A 20432-nucleotide genomic window follows, 5' to 3' on the forward strand; every position below is an offset into this window, starting at 1 on the left:
CTTGTATGTGGACAAGCCCTAGGGTTATTTTCTGTAATGTACAGTTCAGTGCAGCCCTGTTTCACTGCGACCAAATGTGATCTATTGTGATAACTACTGTTAACTATAGATCGCTTCTAAGATTGATTATTTTCTTGGATCTTATTATATCTTTTGCAGTGAGATGACATATCTTAAGTCTTTGAATAATTCGACTTCTCGAAGAGATACTAGATAGGTAAAGAGCTACGTTTCCGCATAAAAGTATCTCCACGCTCTGCAATCTCTGAGGCCTAGGATAAGGAGGTTTTTGTTTAATCTGCAATGCCCTGTTAGAGTCCTGGTTGGATATGTGTTGTCCCTACTTAGCGCGTAATGCATCATGCGCAGTCTTTTTTTGATAAGTGTTTTGGAATGGGTTAACATGATGTATCAAGGGTTAATTAAACAAGACTCCTTGGACCACCACACCACACCTTGGTTCAGGGCTAAATTGAGAGCTTTTGGCAACAATTCATTAGCGGATTCAATGCCTTCGTTCCCTGTATGTCCTGGAACCCATGAGTAACTTTGTTTATTTCTCCCATAGTATTCAGTTTAGTCCGACAGTGTCTAAAGTCATAGGAGTGTTCTGTTTGAGTCTATAGCGGACACAGCCGTCTGACTATTTGTGTGGATGTAAATACCTTTATTCAGGATGGATCTCCATAGATTCCACAGCCATTGATTTTCTTAAAGTTAATCTGCTATTTAACCAGTCTCTTGAGAGGAATCAATACTAAAGTTGCTGATGAAGTCTAATTTCGGCAACATAACGTCACTCACCATGTACAGGACTTCTCAATAAGGATTGTTCAAATAGGCGCAGCGAGTTTGAGAGCCCGTTCGTCCGCGTATGAGTAAATATTCTATGCATGCTGGCCCTCGCCTCCTTTTGCGTCTTTCGGCCAATTTTTCTGCACCTAACTACAGAGCCATAATATGAGTGGTCTTACAATGGTATAGCCAAAGAGCCATGTTGCGCTTAATGCCCCATTTTTAGCCGACCAGATACATACAACTACTTAAGAAAAATTTCGCCTTTTAGTCCAATTGGCTATTCCAGGTAAGTTTCTGGTCTATTGTTAGCCCCAGGCATATTACCTGGGCGGAACACAGTATTCGGGGGGATATAAGACAATCCAACCTTCGCTTCCTAGTAAAAGGCAGCAGGACTGTCTGTTCAGCACTAACTACCACTTCATTGTCTTGGCACCATCTGGATAATATGATATTAAGAGCTTTCTGTATATATTACGAGATTGTACTTTCGCTGTCGCCTCGAATCATTATCACTAACCTTGAGTGTCGATACAAAGTTCATCCATCTAATAGAGAAGGTCATCAGCGAACAAGGCCTAACATAACCTTTTATTATTTTAATTCAACATTCGGCATACATCGAACATAAGATATTCTTTATCATGCACCATCGTGCATATCTCAACACATAGAATTAATTATTTGCAAAAACTTTGTAATGAAATATAATTTTACTAGTTCATTGTTTAATAATTACTACTAAATGATTTTCACTGGAATGCAAACAAGCAATACTTTATTAATTATAACAAGTAGGTACTTGAGGATACAAATACTTGTGCAAGATTGTCCTTTGAAGTATTGAACTACTACTACATAAAATGGTCGCGACCTTCACTGAATGAGGTCACTGATTGTTATCGTTGTCCTAGTACTTTCCTCCTTGTTGACATCTTGGTAATAAATAAATGTTCAATTGATGATGCAAGAATATATAGTACCTGCATTTCATTTTCTTCGTATAAGGCGAGTATCACACAGCGCAATTTTTATTTATTTATTTAGATAGTTACACCAACAACACATCATTATACAATTAAAATTTTAGCAAGTACACAAGGGATAGTACAATATGTCTTTACAGGTGTATACAACATTTACAATAGTGCGAAAAGAATAACAAAGTTGAACAATTAAACATAACAAAATTAAAGAAATGAAGAGTTAAACAAAAATGATGATATTAAATGAATTAAATACATTTCTACTTTAAAAAAAAAGAGATTTATGAAATTTATAACTATACAACAGTACAATAATTTACTTTTTATATTTAACTTACATAACTAAGATCTTAATATTTTAATGGAGTCGGTTTTAATGTAATGAAATGTTTATAGAACGATGGCAGTGTATTATGAACTTAAATTGAAAATAACTTTTTTGTTAAAATTATTGTTATTTATTTATCGCTACGTTAGCTTGGCTTTACGGTTAATATATATTATTCATGTTAACTTTACAGTCCCCGTGAGTATTGCCCAAAAATATGAATTTGAATTAATTTTTGAAACACAAACTACTTGCATTTTGGTCGCTTTATGTTTGGGAAAAAAGCACGCGTGACTGTCACGTATTTGATATTTGACGAATTTGAAAACTGAATCAGATCATGAGAGAGATCAGAGATGAGAGTATGCCACCCGAAGCTCATGATCACGTAATAACCAGACAGATAAATTGGTAAGATAACTAGGGAGAGAAAAACACTAAAACATTTCAATCAAATTACCGATTGAATAGGTAAAAACAATTTTTTTTATGAAAATAAGGGACGGGACGAGCCGGACGTTCAGCTGATGGTGATTGGTTGCTCTAAGGATTCTTGAAAGACCCAAAAATTCTGAGCGGCACTAGAACTGCGCTCGTCACCTTGAGACATAAGTTGTTAAGTCTCATTTGCCCAGTAATTTCACTAGCTACGGCGCCTTTCGGACCGAAACAGGCGCCGTTGTGGTACCCGTAATCTAGCCGGCATCCTGTGCAAAGTAGCCTCTGGTAAACTGGTTTTCTTAAAAAGTAGACTTTTAAAATTATGTTTAGCACGTGGAAAGTTATAATTATTCGCACTAGTGCATTTCTTTTCCACCAATAATCTCCAAATGCAAGAAGGAGTTTTTTCAATGAAATAGGTTCCTGTACATAATTTTTGTATGAAATTACTATTTTACAGCATAAATACTATTTCTGTTCAAATCGTAATTATAAATTTATCAATCTGTAACTATTATTTATCTAAGTATGAACCTGTTTTTCATTTACCTAATCCGCACTTGTATCGAAATATACTATTGTCAATGATTAAAACTTTTTTAGTATTCTTTGTTGCCGGAAAAAGGATGTACATCGTAAAGCAACCATCAGGAAATATTCTGGGGAAAGTCTCGTCTTGTATTGGGGTAAGATATTAATAGTACTTTTAGATGATATAAAATTTAACTTCGTTTAATAATATATCTTCGTCGATAATTACTAGATTATGAATTTTCTTTGATTAACGCGAGTGTTTCACATGTAAGTAAAAAACTTTTTAAAAAACAATATTTTATTTAGCCGGACTTTTCGTGATCTACCCAGAGCACGTTTTCAGGGGGACTGCGGTTGAAATGTGTCAAGATAGTATTAGTCACAGTTGTCATAAAGTTTAGCTCAAAAAGAGGACCTAATTTACAAAGACAGTTTGTAAATTTTGCCAAAAACCATCTGTGTACAGCAAATACCACCTCCGAGGCAACAAATGGCGCTGGAAAGGTCACGAAATGTCGGGATAACTAAAATAATAATAAAAAATTTAACTTTTACGCAAAATCTAATGTAAAGACACAGTTACAATTACACGCGTTTTAAATCCTTCAAATAAAACTCTTTATTTAGATTATGAATTCATAAACAAATTTATCATACAGCACGCCATGGTAAAGTCATGTAAAAGTAAAGAGAAGAGAAAACATTGGTTAGACCACGCTGATGATAAATATGACGTCAGTCTTATTGAGGATATCAAGTCATTGCTCCGAGTATTAGTGCTGTTCATACCTTTACCTGTCTTCTGGGCATTGTTTGATCAACAGGTAAGCACGATCAGATCTATTAGTTTAATACGAATTCCAGCTATTTATATTTCTGTATTTATATTATATACTAGCTGACCCAGCAAACGTTGTATTGCCATATAAATTAATAGATGTTGGCTGATTCTCAGACATACCCGATATGCACACAAAATTTTGGTAACAAGAGACAAGACAAGAAAAAGAGACAAGAGTTTGGTAACAAACACCGCCACACGAGTATTTTATATATATGATTCATAACCATTTACGTTATATTATGAACATAATGTACGATGTAATGAACGAGCCAAGCTCGATTATGTATCCCTCGAGCCGAAAGAGCGTTACATAGCCGAGCGTGACAGAATAATCTAAGTCAGTATTCGCTCGACGCGCCTAAAAGATATTTCATTTCTAAAATTCGATTTTTTTATACATAATAATGATCTTAGTAATAATAATAATAATACGAGGCGATAATAATGAAAATATCAGTCCATGATACATGTGTAAAATTACAAGTAAAATGGACGTCTTAAATTGGGTCTAAATCACATCTAAAAATGACATTACAAAGTAACTTTTTGTTATCCTGGTTATGGCACGAGGCCAAAATAATTAAAATATCGGTCCATGGTCCAAGTGTAAATTCACAAGTAAACGTCTTAAATTGGGTGTAAATCGCATCTAAAAATTCCGTCCAAAGTAATGAAAATATCAGTCCAGTGGTACCTAAATGTAAATTTTTTAAGTGTGTTGTTGTGTTACAAACATCCATAGCATACAGAAATCAGTATCCGATTTAAAACAAACTTAGAACTAATAAATGTCAACCAACGCTTTGTAAATTGTTCGTGTTGTTTATATCATTACGTGATATTATCAATACTTTCAATTAAAAATAATTATATAATTAATCCTTAATATGAATGTGTTATTTAGGGTTCAAGGTGGACTTTCCAAGCTGATAGAATGGAGCAGAGTATTGGTGGTTGGACGTTAAAGGCTGATCAAATGCAAGTCCTCAATCCATTGTTAATCTTAGTCTTCATTCCGATATTCGAAATTGTAAGTTATTTATAATTTGTAGTTTTTATGCCCTATTTAGCGAAATAATGATCAAGTGCAATGACGTTCTATATCTTTAAATATATATATATATATATATATAAGATATAGAAAAGATATATATATAATGAAAATGGTCTTTGATTGAGGCTCAAACACGCCTAAATCACTGATCGTATCAACATGAAACTACCACCATTCGATCCAAAATTTATCGTAGATGGTTTATGACTACTTATTAATATTGTTTCAATTTATTTGGAACGGCTAGTTCATATAGTATAAGGACATATCACTCGCAGTCTGATAGCGGAACGGAAAAACTGTGCTTAAAGACAATGTAAACACTCTTTTCTCACTGTCCGAATCAGGTTCTACATTCAACATACGTTACCTAAACTGAGTAAATATTTTATATTGCTGCTTATTGACTATAAAAATAAAAGTCGAAGCTTGTTATGGTGTAATTTATGGCATGTTCCATATTTCGGATTTGATTTTAAACGACGTAATTTGTCTATATGTTACATAGAACGTCATTGATCAAGTGGATCGGAGGATTCTTTTTCTTTCAAACTATGCCCAGTTTAAAAGACATATTCTTTCACTTCTGTACTGTATTCTTTTCGACCCAAAAACACCCCAATATTTAAAGAAAAGGATTGTTTATTTGAGTGATTCGCATCAGCTCAAGCTGCGGTCTGAAGCTAACCACCTTTTTTTCGAATACTGTGGAATGCTCTTCCTATTTTTATAAGAAAAGTACAGACGCAAAAATCTATATCTTAGAATAAGACATCTAATGAAAATGTATAGAATATCCCCTAGTGTATGTTATATACTTATCTTATTTTTTTTTGTAGTTGTTAATTCTATATATTTTTTCTTCTTTTGTGCATACAACTAACAGTATAAATGTAATTTGTATTCACATATATACGAAATTATTGTAAATAATGTATTTTAATGTTACTTTCATACCTGTAAGTGAAAAGTTAAAAATATTCTACATCTGCTTAAACTAGTCAATTCTTTCTTTTAGGTCTTCACGAAGTTTTATTATGATTCTGGTTTAGAACTACTCCTTTATTTCATTCATTTCTGGATGATAAGTGAAAATATTTTATATGTAAATAAATGGTTTCTATAACACAACTTAACAGAAAGAACGACGCAAATTATTTATGTGTACAATTATATTTATAATGAGCCCTCATTACTAATTTCAGGCAATTTATCCTTTCTTGCACTGGTGTAAGTTAGTGAGAAAACCTTTGCATAAAATGATCTGGGGGGGTTTGTTGACCGCTCTTTCATTTGTCATATCAGGCATCGTTGAAGTCAATCTCTTGGTAAGCATTTTATCAATTTTTCTATCATTTAGCCGTCATAGTTTTCAATAGATAGTAATATATTTTAAGTACTAATAATAATTTAAATATAACACCAAGTTATAATCTATCTGGCAAATGGAATACTTGATGACGTGAAAAATTTTTGTGCCCATACTTTCCGAAGGTTACAATAATTCAAGCAAAATTTAACTTAATAAATAAAATACACATGTGAACAGACATAAACCCCCACTAATACCTATCAATGTTTATAAATTTGCAGAGAAAGTCATTTTAATTTTGATCTAAAAATCTAAAAGCAAATCCTTATTTCATAGTTTTACGTTTACTCAGTCAGTGTCAGATGTCAGACCTCACCTATAGAATAAAATAAACCGAGAAATAAACTTGTTCAATCTGTTCTGTTACCCTCACTGACAATCAATTTTATTTCAGCCTACATACGGTACGCCAGTTTCAGAAGGCTTGGGTCAGTTGAGAGTTTACAATGGATTCAATTGTGATTTTAACCTAAGCATTCCGACTGGTCTCAATGATACAGAAACATTTATAGTAGGACCATTGAGTGTTTATGAGAAATTAGATATAGAAACTAAAAACTTTATAGACCTACCATACTCCCTTAGCGGGCAGGAACACACAGAATGTGCAAATCAAATGTTTGATGGAAATTTTCTTGTAAATGAGAAAACCGCTAATTCCTTCTTTATAACAAACGGAAGCATTTTAAATTTCACAGACAATAATGACAAGGCTATAGATGGCGTTAGTGTAAGGTAATTAAAGACCAATTTTTATTAATTTATTATAATATTTCAACTTTTATTTATAATTCCTCTTTAACTGTTCCATGACATATATGCGGCTTATAATATTTTTCATACAAATCATTCCAAAAAGTATACATTTTCAACTCTTTCTTAGAGTTACTTAAAATGTTGTTTTTGCCAAAAATAAATAAATTATCACCATATTTTGTCATTGGAAGCCATGTTACGTCACTTTTATTAGAAGGCGTGGGATTGCCGGATTTGGCGAAGTTGGCCCACATTTCTCCAATTTGTTTGATAAAGAGCTTATCTGGATTATGTAAATCTTTTTTAACTTTTACATAATTTTCCCAGAGTGGGTCACATTTGAGGACATAACATATTTCATCACCATGTGCTGCGCCTTTTATTTTTACATTTGCACCCGCAATTGCAGTTGCTTTTGCCACATTAAATTTCCCAACATAGTTGAACTTATACACGTACATTGGATTGTCAGATAAATTAAGATATGTTTGAATAAATTTGTAAATAGGAAATTTATATAGATCTGACACATAAGTAAGAAATTCGTCAAATGATTGCTCGTTAATATCGTCCTTGAAATATCTTTTCTTAATTACCTCACCAATGTCATAATATTCCTGAGTTCCATATTTATAACTACAACCACCAAAGAATGGAACTATATATTTAAATGCTTTTAACAATTTAAGGTATCCAGGATTGTGAATGAAAGGCACTACTTCTGTTATACCTTCTCTGCTATTAAAACCAATCAATATAGGTATTTCGCTAAACTTCTTAAATGTCTTTACGAATTCCGGTGAATCTTGATGTAGAAGTGAATTCATTGCGTTTGTCTCTTTTATCGGCATAAATGGTATTAAAGGCTTTTGTGTATTCATAAAATCATTTTTGTTATATATTTTCGAAGATAAAGTTAGCAAATCGCTCGATGGCGTAGATGAAATATTTTTAAATCCATTTTGTTTAAGGTATTGTTCTAATTTATTTTTTTCAAACTGATGATCATTGTGAAACAATGAGGGAGCAAACATTGAGCCGCTCTGTATTATCACTTTTGCGAAAAGCTTACGAAATTTTGTAGTCAATAATAAAGAGACAAATGTTGCTGCTGACCCACTGCTCATAATTGTTATATTATCGTTATTGCCTCCAAAAGCCCCAATATTTCTATGTATCCACTTCAAGCCCCTTATTATATCTTTGAGGCCCATGTTAGTATGATTGTCAGTTTCATTTAGTTTCATAAAACCAAATACACCAATTCTATGCGTCAAGGTGACAACGATAATGTCATTGTCAATTAAAAAATCAGGTCCATGAATGTGACTAAATCCTGATGTGAAAGCATAGCCATGAATCCACAATATAACGGCTCTCATCGGTCGTGTGTTTGTGTGTTTTGGCAATTCTGGCGTGTAAATATTAAGGTGAAGACAATCTTCTACACCATACAGTCCATGTTTATGTACAATGTGTGATTGGGCGCATGCTCCATGAAATTCTGTTGTTCCATCAAAGGGATAGTTCCACTTCAACGGTGGTTTTGGGTTTTTAAATCGTAGTTTTCCTAATGGAGGTCTTGCATATGGTACTCCATAAAAAGCAAAATATATTTTTCCTTCAAATAAGGTTTCTTCTGTAGTACCCACTAAAATTCCTTGGTCTATTTTAACTTGAACATTACACTCTGTAAAAATTAAAATTGAACAAGCAACAAAAAGAAAAATGTTACTGACATTTGCTTCTAATATATTTTTCATAACGCTCGTATAGTAAAGAAAGGTTGTGTTTTAACCGTACTTCAATCGCTTATGTCTTATCAATACTGAAATACATGAAAAATCATGACTATACTCTATGATTAAAATTACTAGACCGAATCAATATTTATAGTTTATTTACAGGTTTTTGACGAATGTGAGAAACATAGTACAAGTACAGATTTACGATGCTAAAAAGAACAAAACAAGATTAACACTTCCAAGTAACGATAATACGCAAAAATCTATAATCAAAGGCGTATTTAACGTGATGATTGATGACAAAGTGGTTATACCTGAATTTAAATTTGAAACTGGTGCAGTTTATACGATTAATGTACACGAGGATGCAGTAGGCAATTATGTAATTACTTATATATATTTTCATTGTAATACCTAAGTAAATCAGTGTCTAATAAATTGTCTTATTGCAGGTTGCAAACGTGGTTATGATCACTCCGCCAAATAGCATACATATTTTATGGCTCGTTCCTCAGTACGTAATAATGACTATGGGTGAAGTGATGTTCTCAGTTACTGGCCTAGAATTTTCATTCACTCAAGCACCTGCCTCCATGAAATCTGTTCTCCAATCATTTTGGCTGCTGACGGTCGCTTTTGGTAACCTCATAGTAGTTTTCGTAGTTGAAGGCAATTTCTTAGATGCTCAGGTTTGTAGTTCTGCATATTTTCTTAGGTTATACCTACTGTAGCAGACTGTATTTATATACTAATAAAATATTAATGAACCATATAAGGTTAAATTAATATTCAGAGCAAACCACGAGGACACTGTTCCGATTACTTTTTATTAAGAAAATGACTGAACCAATAATAAAAAGTTGAGGTTTTGTATAGATCGTTTAAAGAGTGATTCCAATTGCATAAAAAGTACAACTAAACTATGCTAAAAGTGTTTCGGTTGGAAGGGCACTGTATCTAATAAAGTTATTGGGTTGTTGATACGGAGACTGAGAATTTCGGGTTTTTAAGATTTCGGAATGCATAGCAATGAACGCGCGGTATCACATCCCAGCGGGTGAACGTTTTTCGTGTCGTTTCTAATTTCAAAAACAATCACCAACCTTCTTCTTCAGACTTACCTAAGTATTGCATTTTTGTATCAAAAGCTATTGCTATATCTAAATTTTGTTTGATATTTGTAAATTATGACCTAACGACTTTTTACAAATGTTACAATAACAACAAAACTGTTTCAAATTGGTAGTGGTATTGCAATAATAAGGCGAAATTGACATTTTCAGGATATGAGTAAACGTGTAGATAGATCGAGAAATAGATCGATATCGATACAGATATATATACATAGATCGGTATTGATATAAGATGTTACTTCTATCCCTTACATGACTTGTTCATTTAAAAGAATTATTTCTACGAGTTTTCCACCAATAATTTTAAAACTTTTTACGATAATCATATATTCTACAATATACATTTCTTTTACAGTGGAAGGAATTTTTCTTGTTTGCTGGTCTGATGTTGGTTGATATGTTAATATTCACTTTGATGGCGTTTAGATACAAATACGTGAATAGATCATCAAGCACAGAAGAATTGGCCATCGAAGAAATCAGACTGCCTGAAAAAGGGAAAATCGAGCCTACGAAAGATAATTAGCATATTGTATTTAATAAAGTTGTTAATGAAAATTACAGGTTTTTTATCGATCCAATTTATAAGAGGTGACTTACCTATATGCTTAAACACGACTCATATATTGGACGCAGCACCTTACAAACTAATTTGTTATGTATATTACATCCATTGCAAAATACTCTATTTGATTAAAAGAGTGGCCATAGTTTCTTATATGTTCTACTTAAAAGTTTTCTTTATTCTCTACTTTTTACGAACATTTGGTAAGTTCAGTAATTTAAAAGAAATATTTGTAGCGATTCAAAAGCGTTTAGTTTAGGCCTAGTTGAATAAAATTTATATGACTGACTTTATTTGACCAGGAAACTTACTTAACAACAATACACATAAGTGTTCTCGATAAAATATACTTATACGTTTATACAAAAGTAGTACGATATAGTAAATTGACAAACAGAAAATTGTATTACATTATGATACATAGCAATTCTGAACTGCAAGAAATTGATTAGATTATGCAGATTATTAACTCACACGCGGTAAAACGAGATGAATTTATCGCGACACATATTGGTTCCGAGTAGCGGTCTCGGCGTTCTGTTTTGTTTTGTACAAACTCTCGATATGTAACTTCATCTTTCACAATTGCATTATTAGATACCCCTTTACCTCGGGAACTCAACAATTTCGAGATAAAATGTATATCGTTCTTTCTTGTGATTATTTATTTAAATATTAAGATTAGATTTTAATAAACGTTTTATTAACGGGGCAGTGGGCAGGGCACATAGTGCGACGGACAGATGGCCGTTGGGGCAGTAAAGTCCTCGAATGGCCACATACCGGAAGACGCAGTGTTGGTAGGCCCCCCATAAGATGGACCGACGCCGACGGTCTGGTCAAGATCATGACGGCAGCGCAGGACCGATAGTCGTGGAAATCTTTGGGGGTGGCCTTTGTCCAGCAGTGGACGTCTTCCGGCTGATGATGATGATGATGAAACGTTTTATTCTTTGTTTATTTTTGATCTTTCTTTAGGCCTTTTTTATACTGTTATCGTATAAACCCCTGGAGTAATAACAACCAGCCTAAGATAAGCCCAATAAGATAAAAATATGCGTGTTCACTCGCTGATATATAACTTTGCTATACCACTAGACATCTATTTCCATCAAAATCGACAAAGTTGTTATTGAGGCATAATACATACAGATTTATCGTAGTAGTATAGATATTCATTTCATTATATTATTAATATAGCAACTTTTGTTCAAATGCACTAATTATACGTATACATAAGCTCTTTTTGGTCATGTTTGTAGGCACAGCTAAAAATTATCAAAACGGTGATGCAACGCTGAATACTTTAGGAATTACTGACTTACTTAGTTATTACTAACAGTAATAATTTTTCACTTCAAAAAATTAAATCCACATAAAAATGAGGTCAATATTACATTACAATATAATTTAATAATATCAACCTGGGACGAATTAACCATTGGACACAAAAAAGTGAGAGGCTCCTTTGCACAGGATGCTGGCTAGATTATGGGCCTACTTCTACCGTGAATCTGTTATGTGTAATCATTATTGTGTTTCGGTCTGAAGGGCGCCGTACCTAGTAAATTATTGGGCAAATGACACTTAAAAACTTATGACTCAAGGTGACGAGCGCGTTTGTAATGCCGCTCACAATTTTACGGTTGTCAAGAATCCTGAGCGGCATTGCATTGTAATGGAAAGGCCGTATCAGTGGATAAGTGATCGATACATATAATCAAAACCAAATTACTTCAACGTCTTTGAAGAATATACATGAACAGTGGGATTTTAAAATGGTGTGTTATATTTATTTTCTGAAACATGTTTTGTTTACATTTATTTTCTGTAAAAAAACACCTTCTATAACAGTATTGGAAACACCTTCTTTACTTACACGAGAAAATACACATTTTTAACAGCGCATTTGCCCAATTTTTAATAATACTTCAGTTCAAGATGTTGCATTATACTGACAACACCATATAGCTTACTGAGGCTATTAGACACAGGAATTGACTAAAGGGGTAAAGGCGACAGGCGCGAAGGGCTGGAGTTGTAAATCACATAGAGTTTCACCTCATCCACGATCTTAAAACCGATTTGTTGATTCAATCTTAATATTATTAGAAAGGCTCTAGCTAGTGCCTTCTCTTAAGAATTTATATATAGAAGGAAGTTGAGACGCTAAAAGTCTATTGCAACTCGCTTATATTTAGGTCCTAGATTTTTAGAACTTATACTTCTTGGAAGCTCTAAGGAAAAAATATCAGAGTGGATATTTAAGATGCACGTGCACACCGTAACGCAAATATAACATCCTGACGTTAGCTGGTCAACTAGACCATTTGTATCATAATTCAACTAACAAGCCTCTTGTAACTCATATGTCCACTGAACCACAACCAATGGACGAGAATTAAATTCAATATATAATTTCAATCTATATATACATTTTCTAAAATAAAATAATAATTTCTCTCCAATTGTATTATATTTTGTAAAAATAAAGGCTTTATATAAAACGTTATGAAATGGTTTCAATTATGCGCTATTTTGTTGATTTCTCGGGATAGAAGCCTTAAGAGATTTGTTGCCGGCCTTTAAGATGAAAGTATACAATATTATTAGAAAATAGCAGCTGGTAACAAAAAAAGTGTGTGCGTGCAATCTTTACACGCGATTGAAGTAAAACTTAATAATAATTAAGTTTAGGAATAATTAACAGACGCATTAATATATTACATTAAATAAAGCCGTGTTACCAACTAAGCACTCAAGAATTACTAAAGAGCTAGGAGCATTGTTAGATTTTATACTATTTTTCTTCTAGGAAAAGCTGACAATATAACTTCATCTTTTGAGCAAAGTTGGTTTTTTCTCTACCTTAAATTAAAAATTGCCTTTATTAATATATAAAATAATTAATATTATTTTATCAAGTGAGATTTTATATATTTTACAAAGAATGATAAATAATATTATATTTTGATATTATTATTTATCAGAATATAAACACGTTATTGCTCGAATTCCAAGCCCGTGAACGCTGAAGTGCCCCAAGGCTGTGTGCTATCTCCCACCTTGTTTCTTCTGCATATCAATGATATGTTGGACACCTCCAACATACATTGCTATGCAGACAATAGCACTGGTGATGCCGTATACACGGGCCATGCAGGTCTCTCTCAGGAAATCGTCGACCAGTGCCGGGAGAAACTTGTGTCGTCTATCGAGTCTCTCTCGAGAAGGTCGCGGAATGGGGTAAGTAGAACCTCGTCCAATTTAACCCCCAGAAGACTCAAGTTTGCGCGTTTACCACTAAAAAAAACTCCATTTGCCGTATCACCGCTTTTCGACATCACATCCCTTAAAGCCTCGCCTAGTATCGGAATACTGGGTCTCGAAATCTAGAGCGATTGCCAATTCCGTGGCCATGTGGGGGGCAAATCCAAATTGGCTTCGAAAAAGCTGGGAGTCATTAATAGAGCACGGCAATACTTCAAACCGGCCCACATTCTAGCGCTCTACAAAGCGCAGGTCCGGCCACACATGGAGTATTGCTGTCATAGACCTAGTGCTCTGTGACCGGCTGGATCACTTGGCGTTGCGTAGAGACCTCGCTTCATTGTGTGTCTTCTACCGGATTTATGACGGGGAGTGTTCCGAAGAGCTGTTTAAACTGATTCCTGCCGCCAAATTCCACCTTCGCACGACACGCCACAAGTTAGGATATCATCCCCACCATCTGGATGTGTGGCGGTCCTCCACTGTGCGGTTTTCAAAGAGCTTTCTTCCACTTATTACAAAGCTGTGGAATGAACTTCCATGTGTGGTGTTTCCGTGTATCGTCCCGGACATGGGTACCTTCAAAAAAAGCGCGTACACCTTACTTAAAGGCCGGCAACGCGCCCGTGATTCCTCTGGTGTTGCAAGAGAATGTGGGCGGCGGTGATCACTTAACACCAGGTGACCCGTACGCTCGTTTGTCCTCCTACTCCATAAAAAAAACTTACACTTTTTACAGGTCAGGTCATTATCAGGTTCTTGATTTCCTCTTTTATTCTTATTTATTGATGAAAGAGTAAAATGTTCCTGGAATTCCGCTATTTTATTTTACTAATTATTATTTTCATTATATCTTCTATTTATAATTCAGTTCATTGTCCATTCGCACATTTTAAAATTTTCACTCATTCATAAAATAATTGATAATAAGAAATTGAAGGTTATATTATTATTAGCACATATAAATATGACGTTGTTATTGAATATTATATGGCTGTTTGGGCTCGAACCCTTTGCCTATCCTAATAATGGAAACGAAATACAAAAACCTAGAACAAACTAACGAATGTCAGAAAATTTCTGAAAACTTATATATTATTTATTGCAATAGTAGTAATAAATAAACAATAAAAACACTTGGAGATTTTTAAAAAATATTACTGAGCAATTTAAAATATTTTTTAAAACCATTAAATTATAACGGCTTAAAAAATTCTATCAATTGACTTTTGTACTGAGCGTTACTTCCGTCAAAAAAAAATTCTGAGTTACCCCAAGTCGCGCCTAAAGAAGTTTTACTTCAATAATACATATTTTTATGTACAATTTGGGTATTCTGATAATTGGTAACTTCAGCGCTATAAACAGATATTCATCTATCACAATCAATAAAGTGTTAAAGTATTTATTTAACTCATCTTTGCCAGCATAAAAGTACAACAAACACTTCTGGTTTTATAAAATTCTTGGTTACGTTTTTACAACACAAACATGGCATGGTACAACAAATATTGAAGAGCTGTACAATCTGTTTAGTTAAATGGCGTGAACACATTAGACAATTAGTTGTGGATAATTTGTGTGTTGTTCCCATCGCTAGAGTCGCGAATACAGAATATTGGGGATGATTTGGAGTTGTATGAGTTGTAGCGCTGCTGCCGACGACCGTCGTGTCGTCTCGGTTAACCCCTCTTGTTACGCTCTACTTGATTAGCAACTGGTTCTCAAAGTTGTATTTAAACAATTATCGTTATTTAAGCGAGCATTTTTACGAATTTTCTGCAAAGTTTTAAATATATATGAACAATACGATACGCAGGCAATATTATAGTGTAAATGATTTTACATTCGTGTTTAAGTTGAATAGTAAAAAAAACTACGTTTAGTAATACCGACTTCAAAAACTAAAAAGACAGGTAGCCTAGGACCCACTTATCGGGACACGTGCTACTTTATTATCAACCTCAATGAAAACTCCTAAAAATCTGTACACAAAATAAAATTACATCGTTCACTTAAACAATATTCATCAAATGAAAACTACTGGGCCAAACTATATGAAAATGTTATTGGACCAAATGGTAACTATTCCGCATCAAACTAAAGAAGAATCACGTAAATCATTAATTAATTGATAGTTAGTAGAAATTACGCTTAATTCTATTTTTTTTTATCTATCTTTTGAATTAGTGTTGTTGCAATACATCCCATAACTATTAATTAAAATCAATAAACACTATCTAATTATCAATTTAAATGGATATACTCGTATTTCCTGCAATTAACAAAATCTTAAAAGTTAAAAATAATAGTTTTTTCGTCGAAGTCGAATATCAAGAATCAAATAACTTTTACGCAATTATATATTTTTAAATACTCTTTTTGGTATTTATTATAAAAAAAAGTTTGAGAACCTGATCTCTGCAATGAATCGCACGAGTCTGTGAACGACTTGTTAATAATTGCGTATAATAAATGCTTAAATAAGTAGTACAAACAGAGAGACAAATACGGGTTGGGGTGTTCGGTTTCTGGTATTCACTATTGAAAACATGGCTCGTATATGTATTGTTTTCACATGTTTTATATTAAGCTAAATAAAAATATTGTTAATTATATATGTACTAGTAGGTATGTATTTTGATTGTAATTATTCTTGAATTAAAAGTAATCGGTCCGATTAAGAGTGCTGACTTAGTATTTATTATTTATTTATTAAATTGTCCGTGACTTCGTCCACGTACCTACATGACTGGGCAGGTGGTGCTTATAAAAATCATTGTTTCTTAAATCTTTAATAACTTTATATAAAATAATGATAGCACAATATATTTTTATATAAGGACGAAGTTTAGTAGTATTCAGTAGCTTTTCCATGATACGCGCAAATGAAAATCTCTATTATTTTCTTTATATAGATACTATGTTGATTCGTTCATTTCTAGGCATTATATACTCACGAAACAACTGAAAAAAGCTTTCAACTCAGTACACTGAGGCTGAGATCTATAGAGCGAACTTACACTTTGCTAAGACTTTACTCACGTACAACTTAGCTTAGCTATCAGCTCAGCGGGCCAAAGGATCACTTCAAAAATTTCGACGAAGGGGTAAATTTTATAACAAGTACTTCAAAATCATAACAAGAACTCAAGTAATACAGCGTAGTGTACTCTGTGCTAATAGCCGAGTGAAATCATAAAAACAGATTTTTAGTAGGCGTCGCGGGTTCGAACGGGGCTCTTGGCACGTCACGTGTCGGACGCATGTCTCATCGACGGCCGGCACACTCTTCACTCCTTCACAAAGCACATCTGTACCACGTGCACTCTCTGCGGATAATCTCAACCGAGCATACGCGACCAAATAAATAATTTAACTAAAGCCAATAACGCTGTGCAACACGCGGTTTGTTTAATAGGTTTGCAGAATGAATCACATGTGAATTCATTTTACTCTTTTGTTTGTTGTTGGTTCTGTATTATGCCAGGAGGTATTAGTTGGTAATTTTAAAGCAGCATGATAGGTTCATTTTTAAGAATCTCTTTCCACCAAAGTCGTCGGTAAGATCACATGCCTACAAAATATTACACCTCGTGCGATTTTGATTTGATTTAAAAGTCTATTAGTTCCGTTCTACATTCTTATGATATCTACTTCATTAATGAATATGGACTTCATTTCGAAGTGATAGCTTCTTATGGGACGGCACACCGCATCGTTACGTAACGCGATACTTCCGTCAGAAAAAAAATCAGTTGAAACAATTTTTAACCGTAATAATTTAATGGCTTTAAAATGGTGCAAATTGCTCAGTAATACATTTTGAAAAAGTGTATTTTGTGTAATTAAGTAAAGTAAGTGTATTTTTTAATTTATTACTACTTTTGTAATAAATAAATAATAAAAGCTTTTAGAAATTTTCTGACGTTTGCGACATTCGTTATTTTTCTTTCTGGAAGAAGAAATCGTCCAATATTACAAAAAAATTAAGTAATAACCTAAGCTCTTCTCAAGTTAAACACTTTCAATATTAAAAAGTTAAACCTAGATTAGTTTAAGTTATCACTTCTGTCGGGCGTCCCGAGACGCACACATTTTTTTTTAATATGGGTCAAAGGAATTTTGAAACAATTTATCCATACAAATGATTTAAGTTTTCTTTAGTGTCAATTCCGCCAATATTTGTTTTTTAAAAACAATACGACACGTGTTTCGCCTCTACACGAGGCATCCTCAGGACGTGTTGTCTCGCCAAAATCTGGCACGAGACTCTTTTTCGCCTCGTGTAGAGGCGAAACACGTGTCGAATTATTTTTAAAAAACAAATATTGGCGGAATTAACACTAAAGAAAACTTAAATCATTTGTATAATTATGGATTTCCGCAAAGTAACGCCTAATTCAATAAATTTTCTACAATTTATCCAACTATATAATTATAATATATAACTTTTTTATTTCGATAGATCCAGATATGGCAAGTTTTGACGCGAATACATGCCATTTGCCTCAAAAGTGGGTAAATAGTTTGGTGTTGTATCTAAATATCTTTCGTCTACATTCATATTCATATTGACCATTAACATTTTGAGGTATATTCCCGACAACATACACATATATCTGTTGACCTGAAGACACCAGTGCGGCTCTTTGCACAGGATGCTGGCTAGAGTATAGGTAACATAACGGTGTCTTTTTCTGTCGTGAAGCAGTAATGTGGAAGCATTATTGTGTTTCGGTCTGAAGTGCGCCGTAGCTAGTTTAAAATCTGGGCAAATGAGACTTAACATCTTATGTCTCAAGATGACGAACGCAATTGTAGTAGCGCTCATAATGTTTGGGTCTTTCAATAATCCTGAGCGGCACAGTATTGTGGGCAGGGCGTTTATAATTACAATCAGCTGAACGTAATGCTCGTCTCGTGCCTTATCTGTCTTGTATAAATAAAATAAAAACATATGATGCTCGTTTGAGATCTATCGATTGAGGATTAATTGTGATTGTTAATGAGTAAAAATTTGAATCGAGATGATTGATATTATATGTTCACGATATGTTATTACTTTTTGCTTAATCGCTTCAAACATATCTGTTGGCTAGGAGTTAGATCGGCTCCTAGCCAGTACCGACTTACGTAGTAGCTACGGACCCTCCAGATATTACACTATATTAATATAACTTGTTATAGACTACTATAATATAAGTTGACTGTTTGACTGTTGCGAGTGTGACAGATAGTATACTGGATAAAGTGGAAACATTTTAGCATTTACTAACCATTGGATCGGTATTAGTAAAGCAAGAGATGAAGAAAATGAGACATGAAAAAGACAAATGGACAATTTTCTAAAACAGTACCTGGGGTCAATTGAAAAACATTGATATAATACAAAATATAATTATTAATAAACATGTAAAAAGTTTTAATATAATTTAAGAAAACACATCTTATAAACTATATACACAATGATTACATAAAATTAAAACTATCGTTACGGGGAAGTGTACTAAGAATACTGGCAGCATTACCGCATTGGATAGCTAGAAATAGCTGTCAGCGCTTGGGTTACTGGATAGGAGGATACTGTGTCCTTATTGAAGAGCCTGGATACTTTATACATTCTGCGCACCTCTGGGACCCACGGGCCAAGTGTCTTGACACCAAACGGCACACAGATCAAAATACATATTTGCGACATTTTCTGTCTTTAGTCATCGACAAGCAGCAGCCTCAGCACCAACTGAAGTATCATAAACGAAGACCAGAACGAGAAGGAGCCAGAGTGTTGACGCATGCCGCTTCCCACACCAGCGCCCTTCCACGTGCCCACGAGGGTCATTCCTTCAGGTATGAATGAACATGTTTTGATGAATGAAAGTGAACCTGTTGTCTATCCTGCACGTACTGACAGTTCTTCATTAATTTCTTCTCAAAAACATAAAAATGAAATAATTAATCGTCCACCCGAGGTCGTGATGGGTAAGTCGTCAGGCAAAAATAATATTTATATATATCAGAGTGAATCGGTAATACGTATTCACTCGAAATACACGGCCGTGTCTACAGCACAGTCGCACGCAGTTTTATATTTTCATGTTCTTGACTTTTTTTTGAAAGCTACTAAAGTACTAACCCCCTTATTCATAATGGTCCGCTAACTTTAAACAGCCGCTTAGGAGTGTTTTTTCTCATTCTGACTTAAGTCAATAGAAGAAGACAGAGTGAGAATTAGCAATGCTTTAAGTTAGCAGACTATTATGAATAAGGGGGTAAATGTTTTGTTAAGGACTTCACCATGATAATTATCCTTGGCTAATCCTGAATCTTTACTAAAGTGAAACACGCTAACGTTAAATCTTTCAACAGATTTAGTTTTTTGATTCTGTTATCTCTCAATAGGGACGGCCAGACGGATCAGTAGTTCGATGGACGTAAGTCCAGTCACAACGCAAGTAATAGAACAGTCTCCTTATAATTTATACCTACGTCTGGGCGGAGCGCTAGAGTAGGTACAAACAAAAAGATTGACGACGAAAACGGCGCAGCGCAGCTAATTTAACTCGGACAGCGACCATTCTCGGCAGCGTATGGCGTAGCACTCAA

The 20432-nt window shown here is 34.0% G+C and overlaps 1 protein-coding gene across 2 annotated transcripts in view; it reads left to right on the forward strand.

The window, feature by feature from the left end:
* Nucleotides 1-10549, forward strand: part of LOC126979040 (peptide transporter family 1-like) — a 40436-nt gene extending 29887 nt beyond the window's left edge. For both annotated transcript variants that reach the window (XM_050828215.1, XM_050828216.1), the window contains exons 6-13: nt 3157-3239; nt 3747-3911; nt 4836-4961; nt 6191-6313; nt 6752-7092; nt 9021-9240; nt 9311-9547; nt 10347-10549. In XM_050828215.1, coding sequence (XP_050684172.1) covers nt 3157-3239; nt 3747-3911; nt 4836-4961; nt 6191-6313; nt 6752-7092; nt 9021-9240; nt 9311-9547; nt 10347-10517 — 1466 coding nt within the window. In that variant the 3' untranslated portion in view covers nt 10518-10549. The remainder of the gene's footprint in view (nt 1-3156; nt 3240-3746; nt 3912-4835; nt 4962-6190; nt 6314-6751; nt 7093-9020; nt 9241-9310; nt 9548-10346) is intronic.
* The last annotated feature ends 9883 nt before the right edge of the window (nt 10550-20432 follow it).

The sequence above is a fragment of the Leptidea sinapis genome, chromosome Z (assembly GCF_905404315.1).
Source record: "Leptidea sinapis chromosome Z, ilLepSina1.1, whole genome shotgun sequence".
NCBI lineage: Eukaryota > Metazoa > Arthropoda > Insecta > Lepidoptera > Pieridae > Leptidea > Leptidea sinapis.